At 47.2% G+C, this 26,800-nt stretch overlaps 1 protein-coding gene across 1 annotated transcript; it reads left to right on the forward strand.

The window, feature by feature from the left end:
- xylb (xylulokinase homolog (H. influenzae)) lies at window positions 1-26,110 on the forward strand. The gene is made up of 19 exons (XM_072378924.1): window positions 1-168; window positions 547-629; window positions 728-797; window positions 918-998; window positions 1,355-1,441; window positions 1,518-1,646; window positions 3,736-3,801; window positions 3,916-3,988; window positions 4,071-4,189; window positions 5,713-5,794; window positions 12,327-12,367; window positions 12,437-12,552; window positions 13,446-13,561; window positions 13,638-13,711; window positions 13,778-13,874; window positions 14,123-14,181; window positions 14,639-14,726; window positions 18,674-18,768; window positions 25,732-26,110. Exons 1-19 carry the CDS (start codon window positions 112-114, stop codon window positions 25,798-25,800), a joined length of 1,602 nt encoding a protein of 533 aa, XP_072235025.1. The 5' UTR covers window positions 1-111; the 3' UTR covers window positions 25,801-26,110.
- The last annotated feature ends 690 nt before the right edge of the window (window positions 26,111-26,800 follow it).

Consider the following 26,800-nt stretch of genomic DNA (forward strand, 5'->3'; position numbering starts at 1 on the left):
GCCCTCGTGGTTCAACCACCTGTGGAGCGGAACCCGTCCTGAGCGCGTGTGTCTTTAAATGTCCGCCCCTCCTCTTACGCTCAGTGTGCGCGCGCGCGCGTGTTTCTCGTCATGGCCGCCGCTCCGGACTCTCCTCTCTACCTGGGCCTGGACTTCAGCACTCAGCAGGTAAAGCAGAACCGGTCCTGGCCCTCCGCTCACCTGCGCCGCGGCCGCCGCCTCCGCGTGGCGTGCTGTACGGCGAGGCTCGCGTGCACGCGGACGGTACTGCGCAGACGCGGAACAAGACTTTGTGATGTTTGTTTTTCTGTGGTTGTGGAACTGAAAAGCGCGCGCAGGTTTGTCTGTGGACACCGGAAGTGATCAGATCTCTGATGGATCGGATCAATCAGCTTATTGATCCAGTGACTCATGTTTCATGTTGGTTCTGATCCAGTTACTGCAGCCACAGGCTCCTGTGCTGTTGTTGTGCTGCTGTGTCTTTAACCTGCTCACAGTGTGTGTGTGTGTGTGTGTGTGTGTGTGCGCGTGCGCGTGCACGTGCAGCTGAAGGTGGTGGCCGTGGATGGAAACCTCCGGGTGGTCCATCAGGACGCGGTGCTGTTTGACTCTGACCTGCCAGAATTCAGGTGAGTTTTACTTGTGTTAGCATGGGCTGAGCCGGGCTCTTTGAACCTGTTGTTTGTTTGTTTGTTTGTTTGTTTGTTTGTTTGTTTGTTGCGTTCAGGACCCAGGGAGGAGTTCACATCCACGCTGACAGGCTGACGGTCACCTCACCTGTGCTGATGTGGGTGAAGGTGAGTCATGATGATGCAGCTGTTCCTTCACTCTCTAACTTTACATATTAACTCACTGGGAGGGTCGTCATGTGACCTCTGACTAATCACATGTTCTGGCTCACGATTGGCCGTCTTCAGGCTCTGGACCTGCTGCTGGACAAGATGAAGGGGGCGGGGCTTGACTTCTCCCGGGTCAAAGCGCTGTCGGGCAGTGGCCAGGTGAGGCCTGCTTTCTTCTCACCTTCAGCTTTTATTTCCTGCTAGAATCAGAACAAAATGAACAGAGACGAATCAAAGGCTTAGATTTAGGATCGAGTCGTCAGGACAAAACTGACAGAATCTGAGTAATATTCAGTTTCCATGAAACAGAAACTGTCACAGCTGTCAGTGGAAAGGAAAATGTGTAGAAAAAGAGCTGAAGAAAGTCACTTCAGGTTTATAACAACAGTGAAAAACGACCTGAAACTACCTGGAAAGGCTCTTTCAGAGTAAAAGTCCCGGTTTGCCAGGTGCCGACACCTGGCCTGCAGGGGGGGCTGTTTGATGCTGACACTCACAGATTCTGCTCCTCTCAGCAACATGGCAGCGTGTTCTGGAGGAGAGGAGCGTCTCAGACTCTGAACCAGCTGGACCCGGAGCAGAGCCTGCACCAGCTGCTGCAGGTGGGTTTGGGTCTCAGTAACTAACCCGGTGTGGTTCCACGCTCCGGCTCACCCAGCCGCGCTGATCTGTCCGCAGGACGGCTTCTCGGTGCCGGACGGTCCGGTGTGGATGGACTCCAGCAGCAGCCAGCAGTGTCAGGCCCTGCAGGCGGCAGCAGGGGGCGCCCTGAGGCTGGCGGACATCACCGGGTCCAGGGCCTACGAGGTCCTGGCACGCACCTGTCTGTCCACCTGTCCGTCCACCTGTCCGTCCACCTGTCCGTCCACCTGTCCGTCTACCTGTCCGTCCACCTGTCCGTCCACCTGTCCGTCCACCTGTCCGTCCACCTGTCTGTCCACCTGTCTGTCCACCTGTCCGTCCACCTGTCCGTCCACCTGTCCGTCCACCTGTCCGTCCACCTGTCTGTCCACCTGTCTGTCTACCTGTCCGTCCACCTGTCCGTCCACCTGTCCGTCCACCTTTCCGTCCACCTGTCCGTCCACCTTTCCGTCCACCTGTCCGTCCACCTTTCCGTCCACCTTTCCGTCCACCTGTCCGTCCACCTGTCCGTCCACCTGTCCGTCCACCTGTCCGTCTACCTGTCTGTCCACCTGTCCGTCCACCTGTCCGTCCACCTGTCCGTCCACCTGTCCGTCTACCTGTCCGTCTACCTGTCCGTCTACCTGTCTGTCCACCTGTCCGTCCACCTGTCCGTCTACCTGTCCGTCTACCTGTCCGTCCACCTGTCCGTCTACCTGTCCGTCTACCTGTCCGTCCACCTGTCCGTCTACCTGTCCGTCCACCTGTCCGTCTACCTGTCCGTCCACCTGTCCGTCCACCTGTCCGTCCACCTGTCCGTCTACCTGTCCGTCTACCTGTCCGTCCACCTGTCTTTCTACCTGTCCGTCCACCTCTCCGTCCACCTGTCCGTCTACCTGTCCGTCCACCTGTCCGTCTACCTGTCCGTCCACCTGTCCGTCCATCTGTCCGTCCACCTGTCCGTCCATCTGTCCGTCCATCTGTCCGTCCACCTGTCCGTCTACCTGTCTGTCCACCTGTCCGTCCACCTGTCCGTCCACCTGTCCGTCCACCTTTCCGTCCACCTGTCCGTCTACCTGTCTGTCCACCTGTCCGTCCACCTGTCCGTCCACCTGTCCGTCTACCTGTCCGTCTACCTGTCCGTCCACCTGTCCGTCTACCTGTCCGTCTACCTGTCCGTCCACCTGTCCGTCTACCTGTCCGTCTACCTGTCCGTCCACCTGTCCGTCTACCTGTCCGTCCACCTGTCCGTCCACCTGTCCGTCCACCTGTCCGTCCACCTGTCCGTCCACCTGTCCGTCCACCTGTCCGTCCACCTGTCTGTCCACCTGTCTGTCTACCTGTCCGTCCACCTGTCCGTCCACCTGTCCGTCCACCTGTCCGTCTACCTGTCTGTCCACCTGTCCGTCCACCTGTCCGTCCACCTGTCCGTCCACCTTTCCGTCCACCTGTCCGTCTACCTGTCTGTCCACCTGTCCGTCCACCTGTCCGTCCACCTGTCCGTCTACCTGTCCGTCTACCTGTCCGTCCACCTGTCCGTCTACCTGTCCGTCCACCTGTCCGTCCACCTGTCCGTCCACCTGTCCGTCCACCTGTCTGTCCACCTGTCCGTCCACCTGTCCGTCCACCTGTCCGTCCACCTGTCCGTCCACCTGTCTGTCCACCTGTCTGTCTACCTGTCCGTCCACCTGTCCGTCCACCTGTCCGTCTACCTGTCCGTCTACCTGTCCGTCCACCTGTCTTTCTACCTGTCCGTCCACCTCTCCGTCCACCTGTCCGTCTACCTGTCCGTCCACCTGTCCGTCTACCTGTCCGTCCACCTGTCCGTCCATCTGTCCGTCCACCTGTCCGTCCATCTGTCCGTCCATCTGTCCGTCCACCTGTCCGTCTACCTGTCCGTCTACCTGTCCGTCTACCTGTCTGTCTACCTGTCCGTCCACCTGTCTGTCTACCTGTCCGTCCATCTGTCCGTCCACCTGTCCGTCTACCTGTCCGTCCACCTGTCCGTCTACCTGTCCGTCCACCTGTCCGTCTACCTGTCAGTCTACCTGTCCGTCCACCTGTCCGTCTACCTGTCCGTCTACCTGTCAGTCTACCTGTCCGTCCACCTCTCCGTCCACCTGTCTGTCCACCTCTCCGTCCACCTGTCTGTCCACCTGTCCGTCCACCTGTCTGTCCACCTCTCCGTCCACCTGTCTGTCCACCTGTCTGTCCACCTGTCTATCATTTGTCTTTTAAAGCACCTCTGAAGAACCGTTCTTTGTTCTTTGTGCAGCGCTTCACAGGAAACCAGATTTCCAAACTGCGTGGGACCAGAGAGGAAGACTTCGACAGCACTGAGGTCAGAGCTGCAGCCTCCACCTGCAGCCTCCACCTGCAGCCTCCACCTGCAGCCTCCACCTGCTCAGGTGTTCTCTCACTTTCCATCAACGTGAGTTTGTGTGTTTGCTTTCAGAGGATCTCGCTGGTCAGCAGCTTCGCAGCCTCCCTCTTTCTCGGTGGTTACGCTGCCATCGACTACAGCGACGGTTTGTTCTGTGATCCATTTTCTGCTAAAATAAACCGGATCAATCAGCCGATCCATGAACTCACTGACTGATCGGTGCTCAGGTTCTGGGATGAATCTGTTGGACATCAGGAGGAGAAGCTGGTCTGAGATCTGCCTGGAAGCCACTGCTCCTCATCTGGACCAACTCCTGGGAGCTCCAGTGCCATCCATGTCTGTGCTGGTGAGACTAATCCATAATGGTTCATTATCGATTCGTATGGATAAAGGATTCTGTACTGGTCCGAGCTCGAATCATAGTCTGTACGGAACCATGCTGGTTCACACCGGTCCATATGGGACTGAACCATTCTTATCTCAAGTGGTCCATACTGGTCTTTACCGGTTTCTGATGGTCTCTACTGGTCGGTACTGGTTCCTACTGCTCGGTACTGGTTCCTACTGCTCGGTACTGGTTCCTACTGGTCGGTACTGGTTCCTACTGGTCGGTACTGGTTCCTACTGGTTCCTACTGGTCGGTACTGGTTCCTACTGGTCGATACTGGTTCCTACTGGTCGATACTGGTTCCGACTGGTCGATACTGGTTCCTACTGGTTCCTACTGTTCGATACTGGTTCCTACTGGTTCCTACTGGTCGATACTGGTTCCTACTGGTCGGTACTGGTTCCTACTGGTCGGTACTGGTTCCGACTGGTCGATACTGGTTCCTACTGTTCGATACTTGTTCCTACTGTTCGATACTGGTCTGTAACTGTGGACTGTAGCCTGTACTGGTTCCTACTGGTTCCTACTGGTCGATACTGGTTCCTACTGGTCGATACTGGTTCCTACTGGTCGATACTGGTTCCGACTGGTCTATACTGGTTCCTACTGGTTCCTACTGTTCGATACTGGTCCCTACTGGTCGATACTGGTTCCTACTGGTCGATACTGGTTCCTACTGGTCGGTACTGGTTCCGACTGGTCGATACTTGTTCCTACTGTTCGATACTGGTCTGTAACTGTGGACTGTAGCCTGTACTGGTTCCTACTGGTTCCTACTGTTCGATACTGGTTCCTACTGGTTCCTACTGGTCGATACTGGTTCCTACTGGTCGATACTGGTTCCTACTGGTCGATACTGGTTCCGACTGGTCTATACTGGTTCCTACTGGTTCCTACTGTTCGATACTGGTCCCTACTGGTCGATACTGGTTCCTACTGGTCGATACTGGTTCCGACTGGTCTATACTGGTTCCTACTGGTTCCTACTGGTCGATACTGGTTCCTACTGGTCGATACTGGTTCCTACTGGTCGATACTGGTTCCTACTGGTCGATACTGGTTCCTACTGGTCGATACTGGTTCCTACTGGTCGATACTGGTTCCTACTGGTCGATACTGGTTCCTACTGGTCTATACTGGTTCCTACTGGTTCCTACTGTTCGATACTGGTTCCTACTGGTCGATACTGGTTCCTACTGGTCGATACTGGTTCCTACTGGTCGATACTGGTTCCGACTGGTCTATACTGGTTCCTACTGGTTCCTACTGGTCGATACTGGTTCCTACTGGTCGATACTGGTTCCGACTGGTCTATACTGGTTCCTACTGGTTCCTACTGTTCGATACTGGTTCCTACTGGTCGATACTGGTTCCTACTGTTCGATACTGGTTCCTACTGTTCGATACTGGTTCCTACTTGTCGATATTGGTCTATAACTGTGGAGCCTGTACCGGTTCATTCTGGTCCTCTGCTGTTGCAGGGTCCTGTCTCCTCCTACTTTGTGCGTCGCTATGGTTTTTCTGAGAGCTGCAGGGTGGTGGCTTTCACTGGAGACAACCCAGGTAGGAAATAACTTATAATGTTATAAAACATTAAACATCAGGTTTATTTCCCAGGTGTAACTTTGAGCTGACAGGAGTAAATACTGGAAAAATGTAGTTGATTTATTCCCAAATATGTGATTGTATTTTTAACCCTGTGTGTCTACAGCGTGAACACTAGATGGTGCTGTTGCTTCACTCTTTCCCTCTTCAGTTAATCCACCTTAATGGACCTCTTTCATTCAGTTTTCTGCTGTTTCCTTCAGTCAGTCCAGTTTCCTGCTGCCTGTAACACTCTTCATCACACCTTAAAGCCATTAAAGCCATCAGTTTCCTCACAGAGAATCTCAACAGCAGCCTGAAAGGTTTCTCTTTTCTACTGAAGAAACAACCTTTGGAAGTGAAGAAGAATTCAGACACAGATTAAATGAAATGAGAGCCTCAAACACTCACTGTGTGAAAACTACATGTTGGACTGAAAAAGAATCTTGTTCTGGACACACAGATGTATTTTATCCATCTGCTGTGTTCGGTTAAACAGCTTAAAGAGACTTCTCCTGTATCTGAAGAGGAGTTTCAGAGCTGAAAGAAGTGAGCTGGAGTTTGGGTTCACTGTGTGATCAGGGGTCTGGGGGGGGGTTATCTGTAAGGAGGGCCGGGGGCTTCACTTCTGTCTGCATCACACCCAGGAAACAGTGGCTGAAGATGGAGATAATGTGGAATAAACCTGTTACTGCCCCTTATTGTTTGTTCCATATTTATCACAGATATATTATTCATGTTGAATTATTGAATAAAAAGGTGTTGTGTCATCCAGCAGGAAGTTTGATCCTCATCAGATCGGTTCATGGAGGGTAATTTAGGAATATTCTCTCATCTGTTCCTGGGAGTTCTTCCCCTGACGTTCATCTCTTTCTTCCATCCACTTTCCCTCTGATCAGCCTGGGTTTTATTTCCTCGGCCACAGTCCCACCAGCTCTATACGTTTTAATAAAACTGGCTGCTGTGCTCACAGGAACAGGAAGCTGCTCCTAGATGGTTTTTCAGCCTTTAACACGGACATCTCCCGTCTCCTTCCTCTGGTCCGTGATCAGAGCGGTTAAAGCAAAGGTCACAGCAGCATGTTTGTTCCCTTTAAACAGGCTGAGGAACAGCTGGAACAGCTGTGATACTGAAGTTAAACACTTACTTTGAAGCTGGATCATAATGCAGGGATTAATGCTCAAATCCTTCCATAATATTTTGGCATTTCGTTGTAAATTAAACATGAAATCGTCTGTTTTTCCACATCAGTTTGCTGCTTTAACCTGAATAAAACTGTAAGAGGACCAACTAATCATCTTAATAAAGGTCAAATCAAACAAAAGCTTACTAAAACTATAAGGAAATATAATAAAACAGAATAACCGATTAGAATGAAATCATTTTTAAAAAATAATTTGATTTCTTATGAAGCAGAAATAAAAAGGTTATTAAATTAGATGTAAAATAAGATTAAACTTACATAAACTAACTCATTTAGCTGTGAGACGACCAGCTGTTTGAAGGCGGTGGTCGTGTCGCTCTGTGATGTTTGTGTCGCTCTGTGACGTTTGTGTCGCTCTGTGACGTTTGTGTCGCTCTGTGATGTTTGTGTCGCTCTTTGACGTTTGTGTCGCTCTGTGACGTTTGTGTCGCTCTTTGACGTTTGTGTCGCTCTGTGACGTTTGTGTCGCTCTGTGACGTTTGTGTCGCTCTGTGACGTTTGTGTCGCTCTGTGACGTTTGTGTCGCTCTGTGATGTTTGTGTCGCTCTTTGACGTTTGTGTCGCTCTGTGACGTTTGTGTCGCTCTTTGACGTTTGTGTCGCTCTGTGACGTTTGTGTCGCTCTTTGACGTTTGTGTCGCTCTTTGATGTTTGTGTCGCTCTGTGACGTTTGTCGCTCTGTGACGTTTGTGTCGCTCTTTGATGTTTGTGTCGCTCTTTGATGTTTGTGTCGCTCTGTGACGTTTGTGTTGCTCTGTTTGTGTCGCTCTGTGACGTTTGTGTCGCTCTGTGACGTTTGTGTCGCTCTGTGACGTTTGTGTCGCTCTGTGATGTTTGTGTCGCTCTGTGAAGTTTGTGTCGCTCTTTGATGTTTGTGTCGCTCTGTGATGTTTGTGTCGCTCTTTGATGTTTGTGTCGCTCTGTGATGTTTGTGTCGCTCTTTGATGTTTGTGTCGCTCTGTGACGTTTGTGTCGCTCTGTGACGTTTGTGTTGCTCTTTGACGTTTGTGTCGCTCTGTGACGTTTGTGTCGCTCTGTGATGTTTGTGTTGCTCTTTGATGTTTGTGTCGCTCTGTGACGTTTGTGTCGCTCTGTGACGTTTGTGTCGCTCTGTGACGTTTGTGTCGCTCTGTGATGTTTGTGTCGCTCTGTGAAGTTTGTGTCGCTCTTTGATGTTTGTGTCGCTCTGTGATGTTTGTGTCGCTCTTTGATGTTTGTGTCGCTCTGTGATGTTTGTGTCGCTCTTTGATGTTTGTGTCGCTCTGTGACGTTTGTGTCGCTCTGTGACGTTTGTGTCGCTCTGTGACGTTTGTGTCGCTCTGTGACGTTTGTGTCGCTCTGTGAGGTTTGTGTTGCTCTGTGATGTTTGTGTCGCTCTGTTTGTGTCGCTCTGTGACGTTTGTGTCGCTCTGTGAGGTTTGTGTTGCTCTGTGATGTTTGTGTCGCTCTGTTTGTGTCGCTCTGTGATGTTTGTGTCGCTCTGTGACGTTTGTGTTGCTCTGTGATGTTTGTGTCGCTCTGTGACGTTTGTGTCGCTCTTTGATGTTTGTGTCGCTCTGTGACGTTTGTGTCGCTCTTTGTGTGTCGCTCTGTGACGTTTGTGTCGCTCTGTGACGTTTGTGTCGCTCTTTGTGTGTCGCTCTGTGACGTTTGTGTCGCTCTGTGACGTTTTTGTTGCTCTGTGTTTGTGTCGCTCTGTGATGTTTGTGTCGCTCTTTTTGTGTCGCTCTGTGACGTTCGTGTCGCTCTGTGACGTGTGTGTCGCTCTGTGATGTTTGTGTCGCTCTTTGATGTTTGTGTCGCTCTATGTTTGTGTCGCTCTGTGATGTTTGTGTCGCTCTTTGATGTTTGTGTCGCTCTGTGATGTTTGTGTCGCTCTTTGATGTTTGTGTCGCTCTGTGATGTTTGTGTCGCTCTTTGATGTTTGTGTCGCTCTGTGACGTTTGTGTCGCTCTGTGACGTTTGTGTCGCTCTGTGACGTTTGTGTCGCTCTGTGAGGTTTGTGTTGCTCTGTGATGTTTGTGTCGCTCTGTTTGTGTCGCTCTGTGACGTTTGTGTCGCTCTGTGAGGTTTGTGTTGCTCTGTGATGTTTGTGTCGCTCTGTTTGTGTCGCTCTGTGACGTTTGTGTCGCTCTGTGATGTTTGTGTCGCTCTGTGACGTTTGTGTTGCTCTGTGATGTTTGTGTCGCTCTGTGACGTTTGTGTCGCTCTGTGACGTTTGTGTCGCTCTTTGTGTGTCGCTCTGTGACGTTTGTGTCGCTCTGTGACGTTTGTGTCGCTCTTTGTGTGTCGCTCTGTGACGTTTGTGTCGCTCTGTGACGTTTTTGTTGCTCTGTGTTTGTGTCGCTCTATGTTTGTGTCGCTCTGTGATGTTTGTGTCGCTCTTTTTGTGTCGCTCTGTGACGTTCGTGTCGCTCTGTGACGTGTGTGTCGCTCTGTGATGTTTGTGTCGCTCTTTGATGTTTGTGTCGCTCTATGTTTGTGTCGCTCTTTGATGTTTGTGTCGCTCTATGTTTGTGTCGCTCTTTGATGTTTGTGTCGCTCTTTGATGTTTGTGTCGCTCTATGTTTGTGTCGCTCTGTGACGTTTGTGTTGCTCTGTGATGTTTGTGTCGCTCTGTGACGTTTGTGTCGCTCTTTGATGTTTGTGTCGCTCTATGTTTGTGTCGCTCTGTGATGTTTGTGTCGCTCTGTGATGTTTGTGTCGCTCTGTGATGTTTGTGTCGCTCTGTGACGTTTGTGTCGCTCTGTGATGTTTGTTTTGTTCTGTGACGTTTGTGTCGCTCTTTGATGTTTGTGTCGCTCTTTGATGTTTGTGTCGCTCTATGTTTGTGTCGCTCTGTGATGTTTGTGTCGCTCTGTGATGTTTGTGTCGCTCTGTGATGTTTGTGTCGCTCTGTGACGTTTGTTTTGTTCTGTGACGTTTGTGTCGCTCTGTGACGTTTGTTTTGTTCTGTGACGTTTGTGTCGCTCTGTGACGTTTGTGTCGCTCTGTGATGTTTGTGTCGCTCTTTGATGTTTGTTTTGTTCTGTGACGTTTGTGTCGCTCTGTGACGTTTGTGTCGCTCTGTGACGTTTGTGTCGCTCTGTGACGTTTGTGTCGCTCTGTGACGTTTTTGTTGCTCTGTGTTTGTGTCGCTCTGTGATGTTTGTGTCGCTCTTTTTGTGTCGCTCTGTGACGTTCGTGTCGCTCTGTGACGTGTGTGTCGCTCTGTGACGTTTGTGTCGCTCTTTGATGTTTGTGTCGCTCTTTGATGTTTGTGTCGCTCTTTGATGTTTGTGTCGCTCTTTGATGTTTGTGTCGCTCTTTGATGTTTGTGTCGCTCTATGTTTGTGTCGCTCTTTGATGTTTGTGTCGCTCTATGTTTGTGTCGCTCTTTGATGTTTGTGTCGCTCTATGTTTGTGTCGCTCTTTGATGTTTGTGTCGCTCTTTGATGTTTGTGTCGCTCTTTGATGTTTGTGTCGCTCTATGTTTGTGTCGCTCTGTGATGTTTGTGTCGCTCTGTTTGTGTCGCTCTGTGACGTTTGTGTCGCTCTGTGATGTTTGTGTCGCTCTGTGACGTTTGTGTTGCTCTGTGATGTTTGTGTCGCTCTGTGACGTTTGTGTCGCTCTTTGATGTTTATGTCGCTCTGTGACGTTTGTGTCGCTCTTTGTGTGTCGCTCTGTGACGTTTGTGTCGCTCTGTGACGTTTGTGTCGCTCTTTGTGTGTCGCTCTGTGACGTTTGTGTCGCTCTGTGACGTTTTTGTTGCTCTGTGTTTGTGTCGCTCTATGTTTGTGTCGCTCTGTGATGTTTGTGTCGCTCTTTTTGTGTCGCTCTGTGACGTTCGTGTCGCTCTGTGACGTGTGTGTCGCTCTGTGATGTTTGTGTCGCTCTTTGATGTTTGTGTCGCTCTATGTTTGTGTCGCTCTTTGATGTTTGTGTCGCTCTATGTTTGTGTCGCTCTTTGATGTTTGTGTCGCTCTTTGATGTTTGTGTCGCTCTATGTTTGTGTCGCTCTGTGACGTTTGTGTTGCTCTGTGATGTTTGTGTCGCTCTGTGACGTTTGTGTCGCTCTTTGATGTTTGTGTCGCTCTATGTTTGTGTCGCTCTGTGATGTTTGTGTCGCTCTGTGATGTTTGTGTCGCTCTGTGATGTTTGTGTCGCTCTGTGACGTTTGTGTCGCTCTGTGATGTTTGTTTTGTTCTGTGACGTTTGTGTCGCTCTTTGATGTTTGTGTCGCTCTTTGATGTTTGTGTCGCTCTATGTTTGTGTCGCTCTGTGATGTTTGTGTCGCTCTGTGATGTTTGTGTCGCTCTGTGATGTTTGTGTCGCTCTGTGACGTTTGTTTTGTTCTGTGACGTTTGTGTCGCTCTGTGACGTTTGTGTCGCTCTGTGACGTTTGTTTTGTTCTGTGACGTTTGTGTCGCTCTGTGACGTTTGTGTCGCTCTGTGATGTTTGTGTCGCTCTTTGATGTTTGTTTTGTTCTGTGACGTTTGTGTCGCTCTGTGACGTTTGTGTCGCTCTGTGACGTTTGTGTCGCTCTGTGACGTTTGTTTTGTTCTGTGACGTTTGTGTCGCTCTGTGACGTTTGTGTCGCTCTGTGATGTTTGTGTCGCTCTTTGATGTTTGTTTTGTTCTGTGACGTTTGTGTCGCTCTGTGACGTTTGTGTCGCTCTGTGACGTTTGTGTCGCTCTGTGATGTTTGTGTCGCTCTGTGACGTTTGTGTCGCTCTGTGACGTTTGTGTCGCTCTGTGATGTTTGTGTCGCTCTGTGATGTTTGTTTTGTTCTGTGACGTTTGTGTCGCTCTGTGATGTTTGTGTCGCTCTGTGACGTTTGTGTCGCTCTGTGACGTTTGTTTTGTTCTGTGACATTTGTGTCGCTCTGTGATGTTTGTGTCGCTCTGTGACGTTTGTGTCGCTCTGTGACGTTTGTTTTGTTCTGTGACGTTTGTGTCGCTCTGTGACGTTTGTGTCGCTCTGTGATGTTTGTGTCGCTCTTTGATGTTTGTTTTGTTCTGTGACGTTTGTGTCGCTCTGTGACGTTTGTTTTGTTCTGTGACGTTTGTGTCGCTCTTTGATGTTTGTGTCGCTCTGTGACGTTTGTTTTGTTCTGTGATGTTTGTGTCGCTCTGTGACGTTTGTGTCGCTCTGTGACGTTTGTGTCGCTCTGTGACGTTTGTGTCGCTCTATGTTTGTGTCGCTCTGTGACGTTTGTGTCGCTCTGTGATGTTTGTGTCGCTCTGTGATGTTTGTGACGTTTGTGTCGCTCTGTGACGTTTCCACGCCGCTTCAGAAGTGATGAAGAAGTGTTTGTCTTCCTCAGCGTCTCTGGCGGGGATGAGGCTCCAGCAGGGAGACGTGGCAGTAAGTCCCGCCCCCTCGCAGCTTGGCGTCGGTGTGTGTGCGTCACGCTGAGGGTGTGTGTGTTTGCAGGTGAGTCTGGGGACCAGTGACACGGTGTTTCTGTGGATCCAGGAGCCTCGGCCGGCCCTCGAGGGCCACATCTTCTGCAGCCCAGTGGACCTGCAGGCGTTCATGGCTCTGCTGTGGTACAACTCCCCCCCGGTTTTCTGTTTCCTCCTCAGTGTTGTTCAGCTGGAGCCTTTAACACGTTAATAAATCAGAAAGAGTTCCTCTCTGGACTTATTGTCCAACAGAAACATCTGCAGAGTTTCAGTGTCACTGTCAGCGACTCTCTGAGCTAAAAGTGCGTCAGCTCAGCCATGAAGGCAGCCAGCCTTTCATTCAGTAACTCTGAGATGGAAGCAACAAAAGGACACGTTCAGCGGTCTTCTGGATACATTTCTGACGTACCGTTCTCCCCTTTAGCTGCCATGGTTATCCATGTTTCTACACAGATGTTTGGAGCAGTTCCTCTCACAGCTCAGACTCGTGTCCTTTTAGTGTTGGAACAGCCTCGACTTTCAGCTCCAGCCTCCCAGCAGCGCCAGAGTCGGGCTGGTTCTTGTTTTTAAGTCTGTGAAGCTTAGCGAACACATCCGAACCTTTTCCTCTGACAGCTGCGTCTTTGGGGAGGCTGAGGAGGGCCAACGTTCACAACCAAAAACATGTTCTTTAACTCATCTTTGAAGCAAAAACCAAGAAACGTATGAACGGATCACTCATTTCTTAGTGTTTGTCAGGATAAAATGAGTTCCTTATGCTTTGAAATACTGAAACATGCATCATTTCTTTTAGCCTAAAAGCATCTAAGGTGTTTAAAACCTATTTTAACGCGTTTAAACGCAGTTAAATCTCAAACCTCCTCACAGCACAGGTGCAGCAGAAGCTGATCTGTTTTCCTGGTAATAGCAGGAAATGAGGGATGGGAACAGATGCGTTCTTTCTGTTTGTTACTGTCCCATCAGGTAAAATTTAAAATGAAAGCCGGTCCGCTCTGTTGCTCAGAACCCAAAGTGTTCAGATGTCTTTTCGCCCGCAGCTTCAAGAACGGATCTTTGACCAGAGAACGGATCAGGAACCAGTGTGCTGGAGGATCATGGGAGACTTTTTCTGCCATTCTGAGAGAGACGCCGCTCGGAAACGGCGGAAACATCGGTGAATCTTCCTTTCTTCCTGACTTCTGTCCCTCCCTCCCTCCTTCCTCTCTCTGATTGGTGGATCATGTTTCCAGGGTTCTACTTTGACACCATGGAGATCACCCCCCCTGCGGTGGGCGTTCACCGCTTCGACTCAGGCGACAGTGAGGTCAGTTCGCTGTTTTAAACGTCAGCTGAAGAGCGTCAGACTGAATGTGTCTCACCTGTCCTGCAGGTGGAGTCCTGGAGTCCTCGGGTGGAGGTCCGGGCTCTGGTGGAGGGTCAGTTTCTGTCCAGGAGGCTTCACGCTGAGAGGCTGGGATACTCCATCAGTAAGACCACCGTCTAGCTTTTTATTGGCGGTTAGATTTCATAAAGAGCTGTGCATCCATCAGAGGGAAATACAGAACATTTAACTCAGAAAGAGCTTCACAATCTGCAGCAGAACCTTTACATGGACCTGAAAACGGCACATAAACAGGAAAGTGATCGTTAAAGGAACAGAACTCACTGTAAAACAACAGAAGTGCTCACGGGTTGAGCTCTGGCTGCTGGTGTAAAGCATCCGGTGTGTTTTCAGTTTCAGGGAGCAGAGTTTTGGCCACTGGAGGAGCTTCGTCCAATAAAGAGATCCTGCAGGTCGGTTCTGATCCAATCTGATCTAATATTAACAGCTTTACTTTTCTCATTGTTCCACTTTCCTAAATGCTTGTTTTCTTATCATTTGTTGTGTTTTCAGTTTGTCCAAAAAACATGTAAAACTTTGAATAATTAGTTGATCTTTTTAGTTTTAAACACACGAACCTTTGGCAGGGAAGTCTCTGATGCTGACGTTTTATTGGTCGACCTTTCTGAGGTCAGACGTCACCTTTGGTTTCTGTAGAAGGAAAAAGAGTCAGATAAAGGTGGAAGAGTTTACCTGTGTGTGCTATAATCTTCTTTATGATTATTCAACCAAACATCAAAGTGCTCAAACTGCAATAACGTGATCCTCACAGTCTGCTGTTGCTTCATTAACGGCTTCATTAACGGTTCTTTGGGAATCTGCCGCAGATCCACAGTCGGCTGATGTGTCTGTCGTGTGATTCCTCGCCAGGTTCTGTCTGATGTGTTCGGTGTCCCGGTTTACACCATTGATGTGTCCAACTCCGCCTGTCTGGGATCAGCCTACAGAGCTCTGCATGGTAACACACCCTCACCAGCACCACTGATACCACCACTGACACCTGCCCAGAGACTCCCTCCTGGTTTAAGTTCAGCTCAGTTTGTATCAAACAGATTTTAGATCAGCTGCAGGAAAGAAGAAGGAAATAAAACTTTAGGACTCAAACTGAGCAGCAACAACTCAGATAAAGGAAAGATCAGTAAATAAACCATGAGGAGTTATTTCATTAGCTAAGCTGTTAGCGTTAGCTGCTGCTAAAGGAAGAAATAAAGAGTTATTTCATTAGCTAAGCTGTTAGCGTTAGCTGCTGCTAAAGGAAGAAATAAAGAGTTATTTCATTAGCTAAGCTGTTAGCGTTAGCTGCTGCTAAAGGAAGAAATAAATCAGTAAATAAACCATGAGGAGTTATTTCATTAGCTAAGCTGTTAGCGTTAGCTGCTGCTAAAGGAAGAAATAAATCAGTAAATAAACCATGAGGAGTTATTTCATTAGCTAAGCTGTTAGCGTTAGCTGCTGCTAAAGGAGGAAATAAATCAGTAAATAAACCAGGAGTTATTTCAGTAGCTAAGCTGTTAGCGTTAGCTGCTGCTAAAGGAGGAAATAAATCAGTAAATAAACCATGAGGAGTTATTTCTCAGATTCTTCCATTTCCCTGCTCTGGAGTTCAGGCTCTGAGAGTTGGAACTGATCCTCTTTGTGGCTCAGTTCCTTCAGTCCAGCGTTGAACTGGACCAAGTTGTTAAAACAGTGGGATGAAAAGTGTCTGCTGCACATTCCCAGTCTTTAGCTAACTCTGCTGGAACATTAGCCTCAGATATAGTTTATCCACTGGGCTCTTATATCCTCTGAGGCTGCTGCTGGATGGAAGATGCATGCTCCTCAGTGCAGCTGACAGCAGAACATTTCCACCTGAAGCTGGCTTCATCCGTCCAGCAGGGTGGAGGTGAGTGGGCGGGGCTTAGCAGGGGAGGCGTGGCTTAGCAGAGGAGGCGGAGCCAACTTAAGGAGTGACGTACTTTAGGAATGAAAATCAGAACGGCTCGTTAAATGAGGAACTTTCACACAAAGGGAACTAAATAAATACCAGGGCTGTGTTTTTGGGGAGTTTTACACCTGCTGGTGACCTCAGAAACTCTAACCCAGTGTTTCCCAAACTGGGGGAATGAATCGATCAATAAATGACTCTGCTAACATGGATAAGTTTTTAATGGGGCTCCCAGTAAACGCAAAGCAGAGGCTGAAGCATCCAAAGCAGTTTCCTTCCATGGCAAAGAAAGGAAGACCTTGTCTTTGGCTTTACCTGCACAGCGGTGGGTGGGGGGGCCGTGGTTCTCTGCCTTAAAGCGCTGGCTTTCTTTGTGACAGCCTGAAGCCGAATAAGCAAAGACGTCACAAAACATCCACAAAGACAAACCGGTTGAGTTTATCAGACAAAAACTGCTGTGCTCAGCAGTAATTCTTTACTGAAGCTGTGTCGCCTCACATAAAGTTCCCTAAAAGCTGCAGCAGAGGAATTAATACTCTGCAGCCAACGCTGTGAAGGCGCTTTGTTATTTATTAAAAGATGATCTTATGGAGCAAAGGGGGGGGGGCAGCTCTAACAGATGCTCCCAAGAACAGAAAAAAGTTTTTTCCACAACGTGACCTTGAGGAAGTGAAAACCTTTGACCTCTCAGGAGTGCTTTTGCCCGCCGCTGTTAAAACTCAGCGGCGCTAACGAGGCTGCGGCTGTCGCTGGATGATTTGTCTGCTCAGGATCGATGCAGCTGCATCAGAAAGGGGATGCAGGGGCGTGAAAGCGGCCTCAGAGCCCTGCCTCAGTGTGCTTTGTGCTCAGAGGAGGTGAGGCAGGTTACACAGAGTGCATGATGGGAAGACGGCGCTCTGCTGCGTGAGGGCGCGACACAAAGTTCTCCCGTCGACCTTTTTATTTATGTTGCTCAGCTTCCTCAGCAGTCCTGACCTTCGCTTCACATTCAGCCGCCTCGCTGTGTGTCTGGAACTGGTAACCAGGCACAGAAACAAGCTGCACCTTGGCTTTAAGGCGATCCTCTTTGTTTCGTACAAAGCCTGTTTAGCTTACAAATGCTAACGGTTATAGGGGAAGTGAGCACGGATGGAACGAGCTGAAAGTTCAGTCTGACTGGAGGTGGCTGAACTCAGGAGGCTGTTGTGTTGCTGCTTTACTGCTCTGGTTGATTAACAAACAGGAATTATTGATCATCTGAAGATTACTTCATGATATTTGACAGTCTTCTGATAATCTGATTGGACAACTGTGCAGAAACTGAGTGTCTAACTCTCACATGTGTGAATATGTGTGCATGCTTTCCTGTTTCTTGACTGACTTACACATAAACTACCCACAAGGGCTTAGGAATGAGTTTAATATTGTGGGGGGGGCACGTCCCCCCAGTACTTACGCCTGTGACTAACCAAACTTAAACCATGTTAGAAATGTAAAACGCCTTCCTCTTATAAGGAAGCTAAAGATTCAGCACAGGTTAGTTTTCTTTCCATAATGTGACTAAATGTCCTGCCTGGTCAACTAACTATCTAACCAACTAACTAACTAACTAACTAACTAACTAACTGGTTAGTGATGCGGCCAATTTTGCTGCATCACTTGTTAATGACCCAGAAACTAAATGTCTTTTGGTTACCAAAGAACAAATGAACCGTCTGAGTTGTTAAAATCAATAACTTTCTGACTGAGGATTCTCTCATTAACCTGCTGAGTAACAGACTGATTAACAGCGTGGAAACCATTCACAACTCTGCGACTAAACTTAATGGTTCAATTGTTCAGTCACTGATACAACTAACCAACTGAGTTACTGGTTTACAGATTAATAAATGGCCTCTTTGACCGGATGAACCAGTTGTTACACCTCTGATGAGTTAAGGACCAAACTGGGAATGATGCTTGTTGTTTGGTTAATGGAAGGAGAGGAAACTCCTGCTTTTATTGACCCAACAACTAATCATCTGTTTGGTTAAAAATGGAAAAAAAACTCATTTTGACTGGTTAATGAGTCTCTTACTAACATCCTCTGGTCAGTTAATGTACCAGAGAACTAACCTGGGTTAGTTATCAACACATAAATCTCTAAAGTACTGATTGGTTAGTGGTGCTGAAATGAAAAGTATTACTGGTTAATTAGTAAGTAACTAATGAACCTGGTTTAAAGGTAATTAACCTTTGAACCAGTCTTCTGATTGGCGATAATCTAACGTAACAGTAGAGAGTCATTAGCTGGTAAAAGTTGCTGTTTGGTTAACATTGTGGGAACTGGTTCAGTAGCCTGTTACCAGTTAACTAACCCAACAACACAGATTATCCGATAAGCAAATTACCTTCTAGTTAACTAACAGGTTAACAACAGTACAACAAGATCTCAAGATCGATTGATTGGTCATAACTCATCTAATGGTTATAGTGACCACCTCACTGGTTATCTCACCAGCTGTTGGGTTAGTTACTGTGTACTGTTAGTTACTGACTCTTTACATGTTGATAACAGCAGTTTGAGGGAAGAAAATCTTCAGATTTACTCCAGATGACCCTGTCAATCTCACCATCTCATTGGTTAGTGCTGCGTGAACCTAACTCTCTGATTGGTTCATTGTTTTAACGCTGCGTGAACCTAACTCTCTGATTGGTTCATTGTTTCAGTGCTGCGTGAACCTAACTCTCTGATTGGTTCATTGTTTTAGTGCTGCGTGAACCTAACTCTCTGATTGGTTCATTGTTTTAGCGCTGCCTGAACCTAACTCTCTGATTGGCTCATTGTTTTAACGCTGCGTGAACCTAACTCTCTGATTGGTTCATTGTTTCAGTGCTGCGTGAACCTAACTCTCTGATTGGTTCATTGTTTCAGTGCTGCGTGAACCTAACTCTCTGATTGGTTCATTGTTTTAGCGCTGCATGAACCTAACTCTCTGATTGGCTCATTGTTTTTTCAGGCGTGTTGGCAGAATCTGGAGTCTCCTTCTTTGAGGCGGTGAAGAACGCTCCAGAACCACAACTCGCCGTCACCCCGAACCCGGCAGCGAAGCAGGTAGACCTGCTGATTTTTGTTTACGACCCAAGATAAGAAAGAAGTTTATTCTGACAAGAAACCAACAATAACAAAAGAAGCTTTCCCTTGAACTTTTATCTCCTTATGCTGATTTTTGTCTCGTCAGCTTCAGTTCTTCTGTTTTTATGCATCCATTGTTACATTTCAGGCTAAATATAATTCTATATAAATATATATATTATAACATATATAATGGGACAATTTAGCCCCAGTAATGAGATATTTAAAGCAGGCGACTGTAACCATGCAACCATGAGTGTCTGAGCAGCAAAGATGTTCAGAGGATCTCCAGTTTGTCCACAAATGTGTTAAAAACATTGTTCCTGCAGAACTATTTTCCTATTTCAGTTCTAAATTTCTCTCACTTTCTTTGTAAGTATGAACACGCCGCGTCAGATTCAACAAATTTGCATAGTCCACGCCCACAATCACACCATATAAGGCCACGCTTCCTCTCTGCTGTGCCAGGAAGTGTTGAGTCCTGAGAACAGCATCAAGGTGCAGAAAGACCAACTTTCTGAGACTGAAGTTCTGCTTTCAGAGACAAAAAGGGAAATCTGTCAGTGTCAGCAGAGGAATTACAGGACCTGCTGAAGCAAAGAAAGCAGTTACGAGTTAATCCCTGTCAGCTGTAGTTCTTGGTGCTTTGATATGAAAATGGCTTAAAAAAACGTCTCGCCATGGCCAGACGCTCGATGGCTGCAGCTAAAGCCCAATCAGCTGTTGCCTCATCATGAAGGCACTTAGATGGTCCACGGGGGTCTTCTGGCACCTTCTGGTCTGCCTGGGCTGGTTCAGGTGGTGGGAGACCCTCGATCAGGGCAGTATTGTGCAGAAACCCTTTGACGCTTATATGTGTGCAGTCTGGAGCTCCGGTTATGTTCAGCAGTCCAGGCATTGGCCTTGTTATAAGCAGAGTCACCTTCAGTTAGTGCATAATTTAAGTTAAACAGAATAATATCAGCATAATTATGGGGTATAATGTATATATTTATCTGGGATTGCTTCAAAGTAATTAAATATACAATCCATTAGTCCAGCAAACTTGATTCCTCTGGGATGGACTGTCCACTTCTCTGGGCTCGGAGGCGTCTGGGATGGACCGTCCACTTCTCTGGGCTCGGAGGCGTCTGGGATGGACCGTCACACGGTGGAAACGTGTGCTGTGGTCAGACCCATCAGTATTCCACATCTTTGCTGGAAGAAATGGAGCAAAGAGCAAAAGCAGCATCCAGCCTGCTGTCAGCAACCAGTCCCTGCAGCCAGGCTCTGTGATGGTATGGGGTTGGATCAGGGGGCAAAGCTCATTTCCACTTCTGTGACGGCAGCATTAATGCAGAAAAGCTCCCTGAGATTTTACAGCAACATATGCTGCCTTCAAGGCCACATCTTTTCCTGGGACGTCCCAGCATTGTTCAAGCAGACCATGGAAAACCACATTCTGCCACAGTCCAAAGGCCTGGCTGAGGAAGAAGAGGTACGGGTGCTGGACTGGCTGCCTGCAGTCCTGACCTGTCCCCAGCAGAGAAACAACCACCCCCCCGCCCTGCTGCACACCTTAAGACCTGTTTAAGGAGGAATGGGACAAAATAACAGCTGGAACTCTGCATCACCTGGTTTCCTCAGAGTCAGAACGGCTTTAAGTGTTGGCAGAAGGAAACAAAGTGGGAAAAGGTTCACTGACTTTATGGGATGCTGCAGGTCTGAGGTGTAGAAATGATGTTTGTTACCAGATTAAATGAAGCTGAACAGGAAACATGTTGACTTCAGACTGTCTGACAGGAAGTGAAGTAAAAAGAAATGGAAGAATATCTGTTTTATTATCCCAACCTTCTCTCTTAGGGTTGATGTCTGAAAGAATCTCATAACTCTGAACCTTAAACCCAAAGTGCAGAAACGCCTTTTCTCTTTTCTTGCCACCGTTTGTCCACACAAACACTTAAACCCACACACTTTGTTCTTCAGCAGTATAATTAGTATTTATTAAATTAGTCACAGTGAGCGTTTGTTTTACTGGTTTATGGAGCCTCATATTTCCCTGCAGTGTTCCCTCCCACACTCACAGACGCTGGGCTCATCACTCCAGAGGTTGTGAAGGCTTGTGTGTGGGCGGGACTGATCTCAGGCCTTTTAGCCTCAATGAGAGTGTTAATGAGAGACACCTGTGGGTATTATTAAAGCAGCAGCTCCTGCCGTTCTTCTGCAATGAAAATAACTGCAACTGTTGAGTCTCAGGTGGGAAACAAAGGGTCAGGTGGAGAAGAACAAACTTCTTCATGTAGATAAGCAGCTGTTTGTCTGATTAGTTCGTGTCAGACGTCCACCTCGTAAAAATGTCAGCGGCTTCATCTGGATGAATGTTTAAGTCTGTGAGGCAGAGAAATGTGAAGCTGGATCTTTAAACAGGACATATTTGGCTCTTTTTAACAATGTGAGCCAGTTTTCTGAGGTCTTTTTGAGATGTATGAGACGGGCACAGCGGCTCTCTCTCAGCCCAGGCTTCGGAAGGCAGATCTTACAGGTCAGGATGCATAAGAGCAGGCAGCAGGAGGGTTTAATAACACAACAACACAACATGAACTTCATCAAACACACACATTGTTCGACTTTGATGATTTACTCACATTTCCTGTGATGATCAGACAAAGAAAGGGTTTAAACCCAAACATCTTCTTCTGTGGTGACACGGTTGGATGGTGTTGTACATGCTTCCTAACTTCCAACCTTTCGGTGTTAATGGTTAAAACTCCTCTGAGCAGGTTTCTGTCTGCCAGCAGCACAGCATCCAATGAAGAGAAATGTCCTCCCTGTTAAATCTAAGATAGAATTTAAAGACAACTTTTTAGAAACTGTCATCACATCAGCTTGTGTGGTTGGATTTATTCACACTTCAAATCAAAAGTCTAATTTTGACTCGTTTCCACACTTCGTTTCTCTGGGGTTTGCACCACTAATGAAAGGCTGCTGTCTGCAAACATAAGAGGAGAGAAACTGAGGTGATGAAGACGAGGGTCCAGAACAAAAACAACGATAAAAAGCACATAGAATCATTTAAAAGTCCGAAGCCAGCAGGAACACGTTCTGTTAGCTCTGCAGCTGATGGCCGTACAGCACAGGCTGAGCCATATAAACACGAGGAGGATCATAAAGGGATATACGAGAAGTTTTACGGCACATCCAGTTCCCTGCAGGAAGAGACAATAACCCAAATCTGCCAACAAAGGAGAATTAAGACCAGATTCAATAAAACAGGAAAATATTCTCATAAAAGCCTGACATTAAAACCACAAAGCTTGTGATTTAAAAACAGAGGCGTGAGACTGAATTAAAGGTCAGGTTGTTGTCAGTGATATTTAAGTAAAATCGAGTAAAGACCGGACCCAAGGATTGTTCCTAAAACCTGCTAAAATCCAGTGGAAGAGAGCAGGATATCAGCTAAAACCACATCGGACCCCGAAACATAGCTCCTGAACAAACGTTGTGATGGTTCTGTGAGGTTGGAACCAGATAAAAAGTCACCATGAGTCCCAGTTATGATCCAACATTGTTCAGCCTTAAAGAAAGATTTAGTGACTGTGGGGATTGTCTTCAGCTTCATTAACTGATGCTTTCCAAACGCTCTGAACCCAGTGGAACTGGAACAACTTTATGTCCACCAACCCACCTCTGAACCCGGTGGAACTGGAACAACTTTCTGTCCACCAACCCACCTCTGAACCCAGTGGAACTGGAACAACTTTCTGTCCACCAACCCACCTCTGAACCCAGTGGAACTGGAACAACTTTATGTCCACCAACCCACCTCTGAACCCAGTGGAACTGGAACAACTGCATGTCCACCAACCCACCTCTGAACCCAGTGGAACTGGAACAACTTTATGTCCACCAACCCACCTCTGAACCCGGTGGAACTGGATCTGAACCCAGTGGAACTGGATCTGAACCCGGTGGAACTGGAACAACTTTATGTCCACCAACCCACCTCTGAACCCAGTGGAACTGGAACAACTTTATGTCCACCAACCCACCTCTGAACCCGGTGGAACTGGAACAACTTTATGTCCACCAACCCACCTCTGAACCCCGTGGAACTGGATCTGAACCCAGTGGAACTGGAACAACTTTATGTCCACCAACCCACCTCTGAACCCAGTGGAACTGGAACAACTGCATGTCCACCAACCCACCTCTGAACCCAGTGGAACTGGAACAACTTTATGTCCACCAACCCACCTCTGAACCCGGTGGAACTGGATCTGAACCCAGTGGAACTGGATCTGAACCCGGTGGAACTGGAACAACTTTATGTCCACCAACCCACCTCTGAACCCGGTGGAACTGGAACAACTTTATGTCCACCAACCCACCTCTGAACCCGGTGGAACTGGAACAACTTTATGTCCACCAACCCACCTCTGAACCCCGTGGAACTGGATCTGAACCCAGTGGAACTGGAACAACTTTATGTCCACCAACCCACCTCTGAACCCCGTGGAACTGGATCTGAACCCAGTGGAACTGGAACAACTTTATGTCCACCAACCCACCTCTGAACCCGGTGGAACTGGAACAACTTTATGTCCACCAACCCACCTCTGAACCCGGTGGAACTGGATCTGAACCCAGTGGAACTGGATCTGAACCCGGTGGAACTGGATCTGAACCCGGTGGAACTGGAACAACTTTATGATAAACAACACAAAACGGACTCAAAAACTGCAATTATTAAAAGAAAGAAGGAAGGTACGATGGAAGAACCGACAGCATTAGGTCTACATCCATTAGTTTCTGAGTGGGATGTTTCTTTCAGACATTTCAGCTCTCGGGTATCATCAAGGTCCCGTTATCTTCATTAGTGTCACTCTGCAGGGGTCCATGTTATTCTGATGGAGCTGTGTGTGCACTGAAGCCATGTTTGTGCTTTATAATGCCTGTAAATAGATAACGAGCTCTGCAGGAACACCTCTGAGGAGGACATGCACTCTGCTGGTGTTCTATTTATTCTGACTCTGCAGCAGTGGATTGAATATGAAACAACAGGCGACAGAATGTTCTCAGCCGTGTGATGAGAATAATCTAAATGTTTTCCTCTGAATATGTGGAAGATACTCACTGAAAATCACTGAAAAACCTTTATTTAACAGGCACAAGGCAACACAAATGTATTTATGTTGTACAGTTTAACAACTTGGTGGTTTACACAGAATATGAAAACATTAAACCAAAATTTACTGTTAAAAGAACAAACGTTTAAGTCCAAAAACCCGAGTACCTCCTTTGAATAACCACCTTAACCTGAAGAGGTCTGAGGGTCGCCCTCTTCATCAGGCTGAAGAAGGTTTGGCTTCAGGTTTGGTTTTTTGGGAGTTCGGCTGAAACGGTTCACAGGTCCAGAGCAACCAGAGGTGCTGCAGTGTTGGTGGCTGCAGCTGATCCCTCCTTCTCTGTGAGGTTGTCTTGGCTGCTTTTTAATGAAGCTCAGGTCCTTCAGTGTAAACGCAGTAAAGAAACACCAGAATGTGCTCAGTCAGAGCTGTCTTTAGCACCACCGTAACACAGAGAGATGCAGGAGGTCCTTCCTGCCAGCATTTTCATAACGAAAGCTTGTGATGGTTAATGAAAAACAGTACTGCTACGTTATAACCTCTGAGATGAATAAAGTTTATGTTTACGTTTCTGTTTCTGTATTTATCAGACGCTTTTATCCAAAGAGACTTACAAATGAAGATATAACAGCTTTATAAAAAGCTAACAATAAGCTCCTTAGAAGGAACCCAGGAGTCCGACTCTGTCAGAGGGGACAGAGTAGAGATAGGGTGCAGGCATAGAAGGAAGAGCAGAAAGACTTTATTATTCACGTTTTAGCTGTTATTTGGTTAATTTAAGTGCAGATGTTGTCATAAAGGCGCATCATCAACCACATCATTGTTAAATGTTGGTTGATAAATCCATTTTTAGACAAAATGTGACCTTTTCTTGTAGAATTTTGGCTAATTTTCGGGTCCTACTTGCACCGAGGATTTTCTTTTGGGTGCCAGGATTCTCAATATTGACCTTAAAGTCAGAGTAAAACTGAAATAACTGCAGAAAAATGTGTTATGAACTACTCGATCAAGCATAGAGTTTATATTTCTGTATTTATCAGACGCTTTTATCCAAATCGGCTTACAAATCAAGATATTACAGCTTTATAAAAAGCTAACAATAAGCTCCATAGAAGGAACCCAGGAGTCCGACTCTGTCAGAGGGGACAGAGTAGAGATAGGGTGCAGGCATAGAAGGAAGAGCAGAAAGATAAAGTGCAGAGATAGAGGGGGGAGGGAAGTACAAGGTAAGTGCTGGGATAGGAGATGCTCTCTGAAGAGCTGGGTTTTCAGGAGCTTCTTGAAGATAGACAGGGACGCCCCTGTTCTGGTAGCGCTCGGTAGGTCATTCCACCATCGTGGGACGACACATGAACAGAGTTTGGATTGTCTTAGGCGTGGTGTAGGAGCTGCTAGACGACAATCCTGGGACCAACGGAGGGACCCAGTTGGGACAGAAGCCTTTGCAAGAGCATTCAAGTAGATGGAGCCGCTCCATTAAGCTCTTTGTAGCTAACATCAGGGACTTGGATCTGATGCGGGCGGCTAAGGGCAGCCAGAGGAGCTCAATGAACAGAGGGGGGGCGTGTTCTTTTAGGCTGATCCAAGACCAGACGCCCCGCCGCGTTCTGGACCATCTGCAGAGGTTTCACAGGCTGGGAGAATAAAGTGTTTTTCTTATTTTTATTTCAAATGAAGTCGAATGAGGAAAGTCTCTCTGATGATCCACTAGCATCAGGAAAGGGGCGGGGCTTAAGGTCACACTGGGGTTGGTGGATCAGCTGGATGTTTCACACCTTAGAAAATAGGAAATCAAACGATACGAGGCTGCTGATGTCTTCCTCTGCCTGTTCTGCAGGTGTACGATCAGATGCTGAAGCGTTTCGCCCGACTGGAGGACAGAGTCCTGCAGAAGGCCTGCACCTGAGCTGCTGCCGACCAATCAGCTGAGGCGATCAAATGTAAAGGAACGAAGAGTCTTTCGCCTTCTGGCAGAGCATTTCTCACTCATGTTTGACTACACCAGGCCTCGTCTCGGTGATGGTTTCTGCAGAATGAGACGGAAACACAATCACTTCATATTCTTTTGATCATTTTACTTTTACTTGAATTGTAAAGACCTCTGATTTGAATTTTAATGAATTAATGTCAGTTCGTATAAAACAACAAACTGCAGTCGGTTTTCTTTTTAAGAAATTAATTCAAAAGTTAAATTAAAGTTAAACGATCTATGAGAATCAGCTGTTGTATTTTAATCTCAATCAGATTTTAAGATATTTGGAAGCAGAAAGACCACAAAGCCAAACATCGTATTATACCACTAACATTTGTGCCTTTTGAAAAATGTTCCAAATCCTGAGAGTTTCCTGGAAGATTTGACAGAATCATCAACTTTCACTAAAATCCTTCATTCTCACCCACTGAAGAAAGGTGGAAAATAAACTCTTGGAGCGCCTAAACCTTCATATTTAAATCTAAACGACGCAGATCTGGAACCAAATAGTAAGACCCACATTTATTTTGGAGCTTTTTATTATGCTGAATATTAGGCTCAGAAACCAGCAGTTTAACGGCAGCACGTTGCTCAGGGACGCTCTGATTGGACGTCAGCATCTCACCGGAAGAACTCTCGAAGCTTTAAATCAAACAATCAGCTTCTGTAGGTTTGGATATCTTTGCTCTTTACTGACTTCATGTTCCGGTTAACTTCATTTTTAGTTTGAATTGAACTAAACCTTAAAGTTTCAGAGCTTTAACACCAGAACTGAGACCACTCAGTATTATTTAATGCATGTTTCTATGGTTTCACTGCTGATGTTGGAACAGATTAACTCTAAAAGCTCTGTTAAAACTGATCTTCACTAAAGAAAAGTAGTTTGAATTTTCATTTTTAGAGTCTGAATAGTTCAGATAAACTGACTGATGTA

The sequence above is a fragment of the Leuresthes tenuis genome, unplaced genomic scaffold (assembly GCF_036924035.1).
Source record: "Leuresthes tenuis unplaced genomic scaffold, fLeuTen1.0.hap1 SCAF_24, whole genome shotgun sequence".
Taxonomy (NCBI): domain Eukaryota; kingdom Metazoa; phylum Chordata; class Actinopteri; order Atheriniformes; family Atherinopsidae; genus Leuresthes; species Leuresthes tenuis.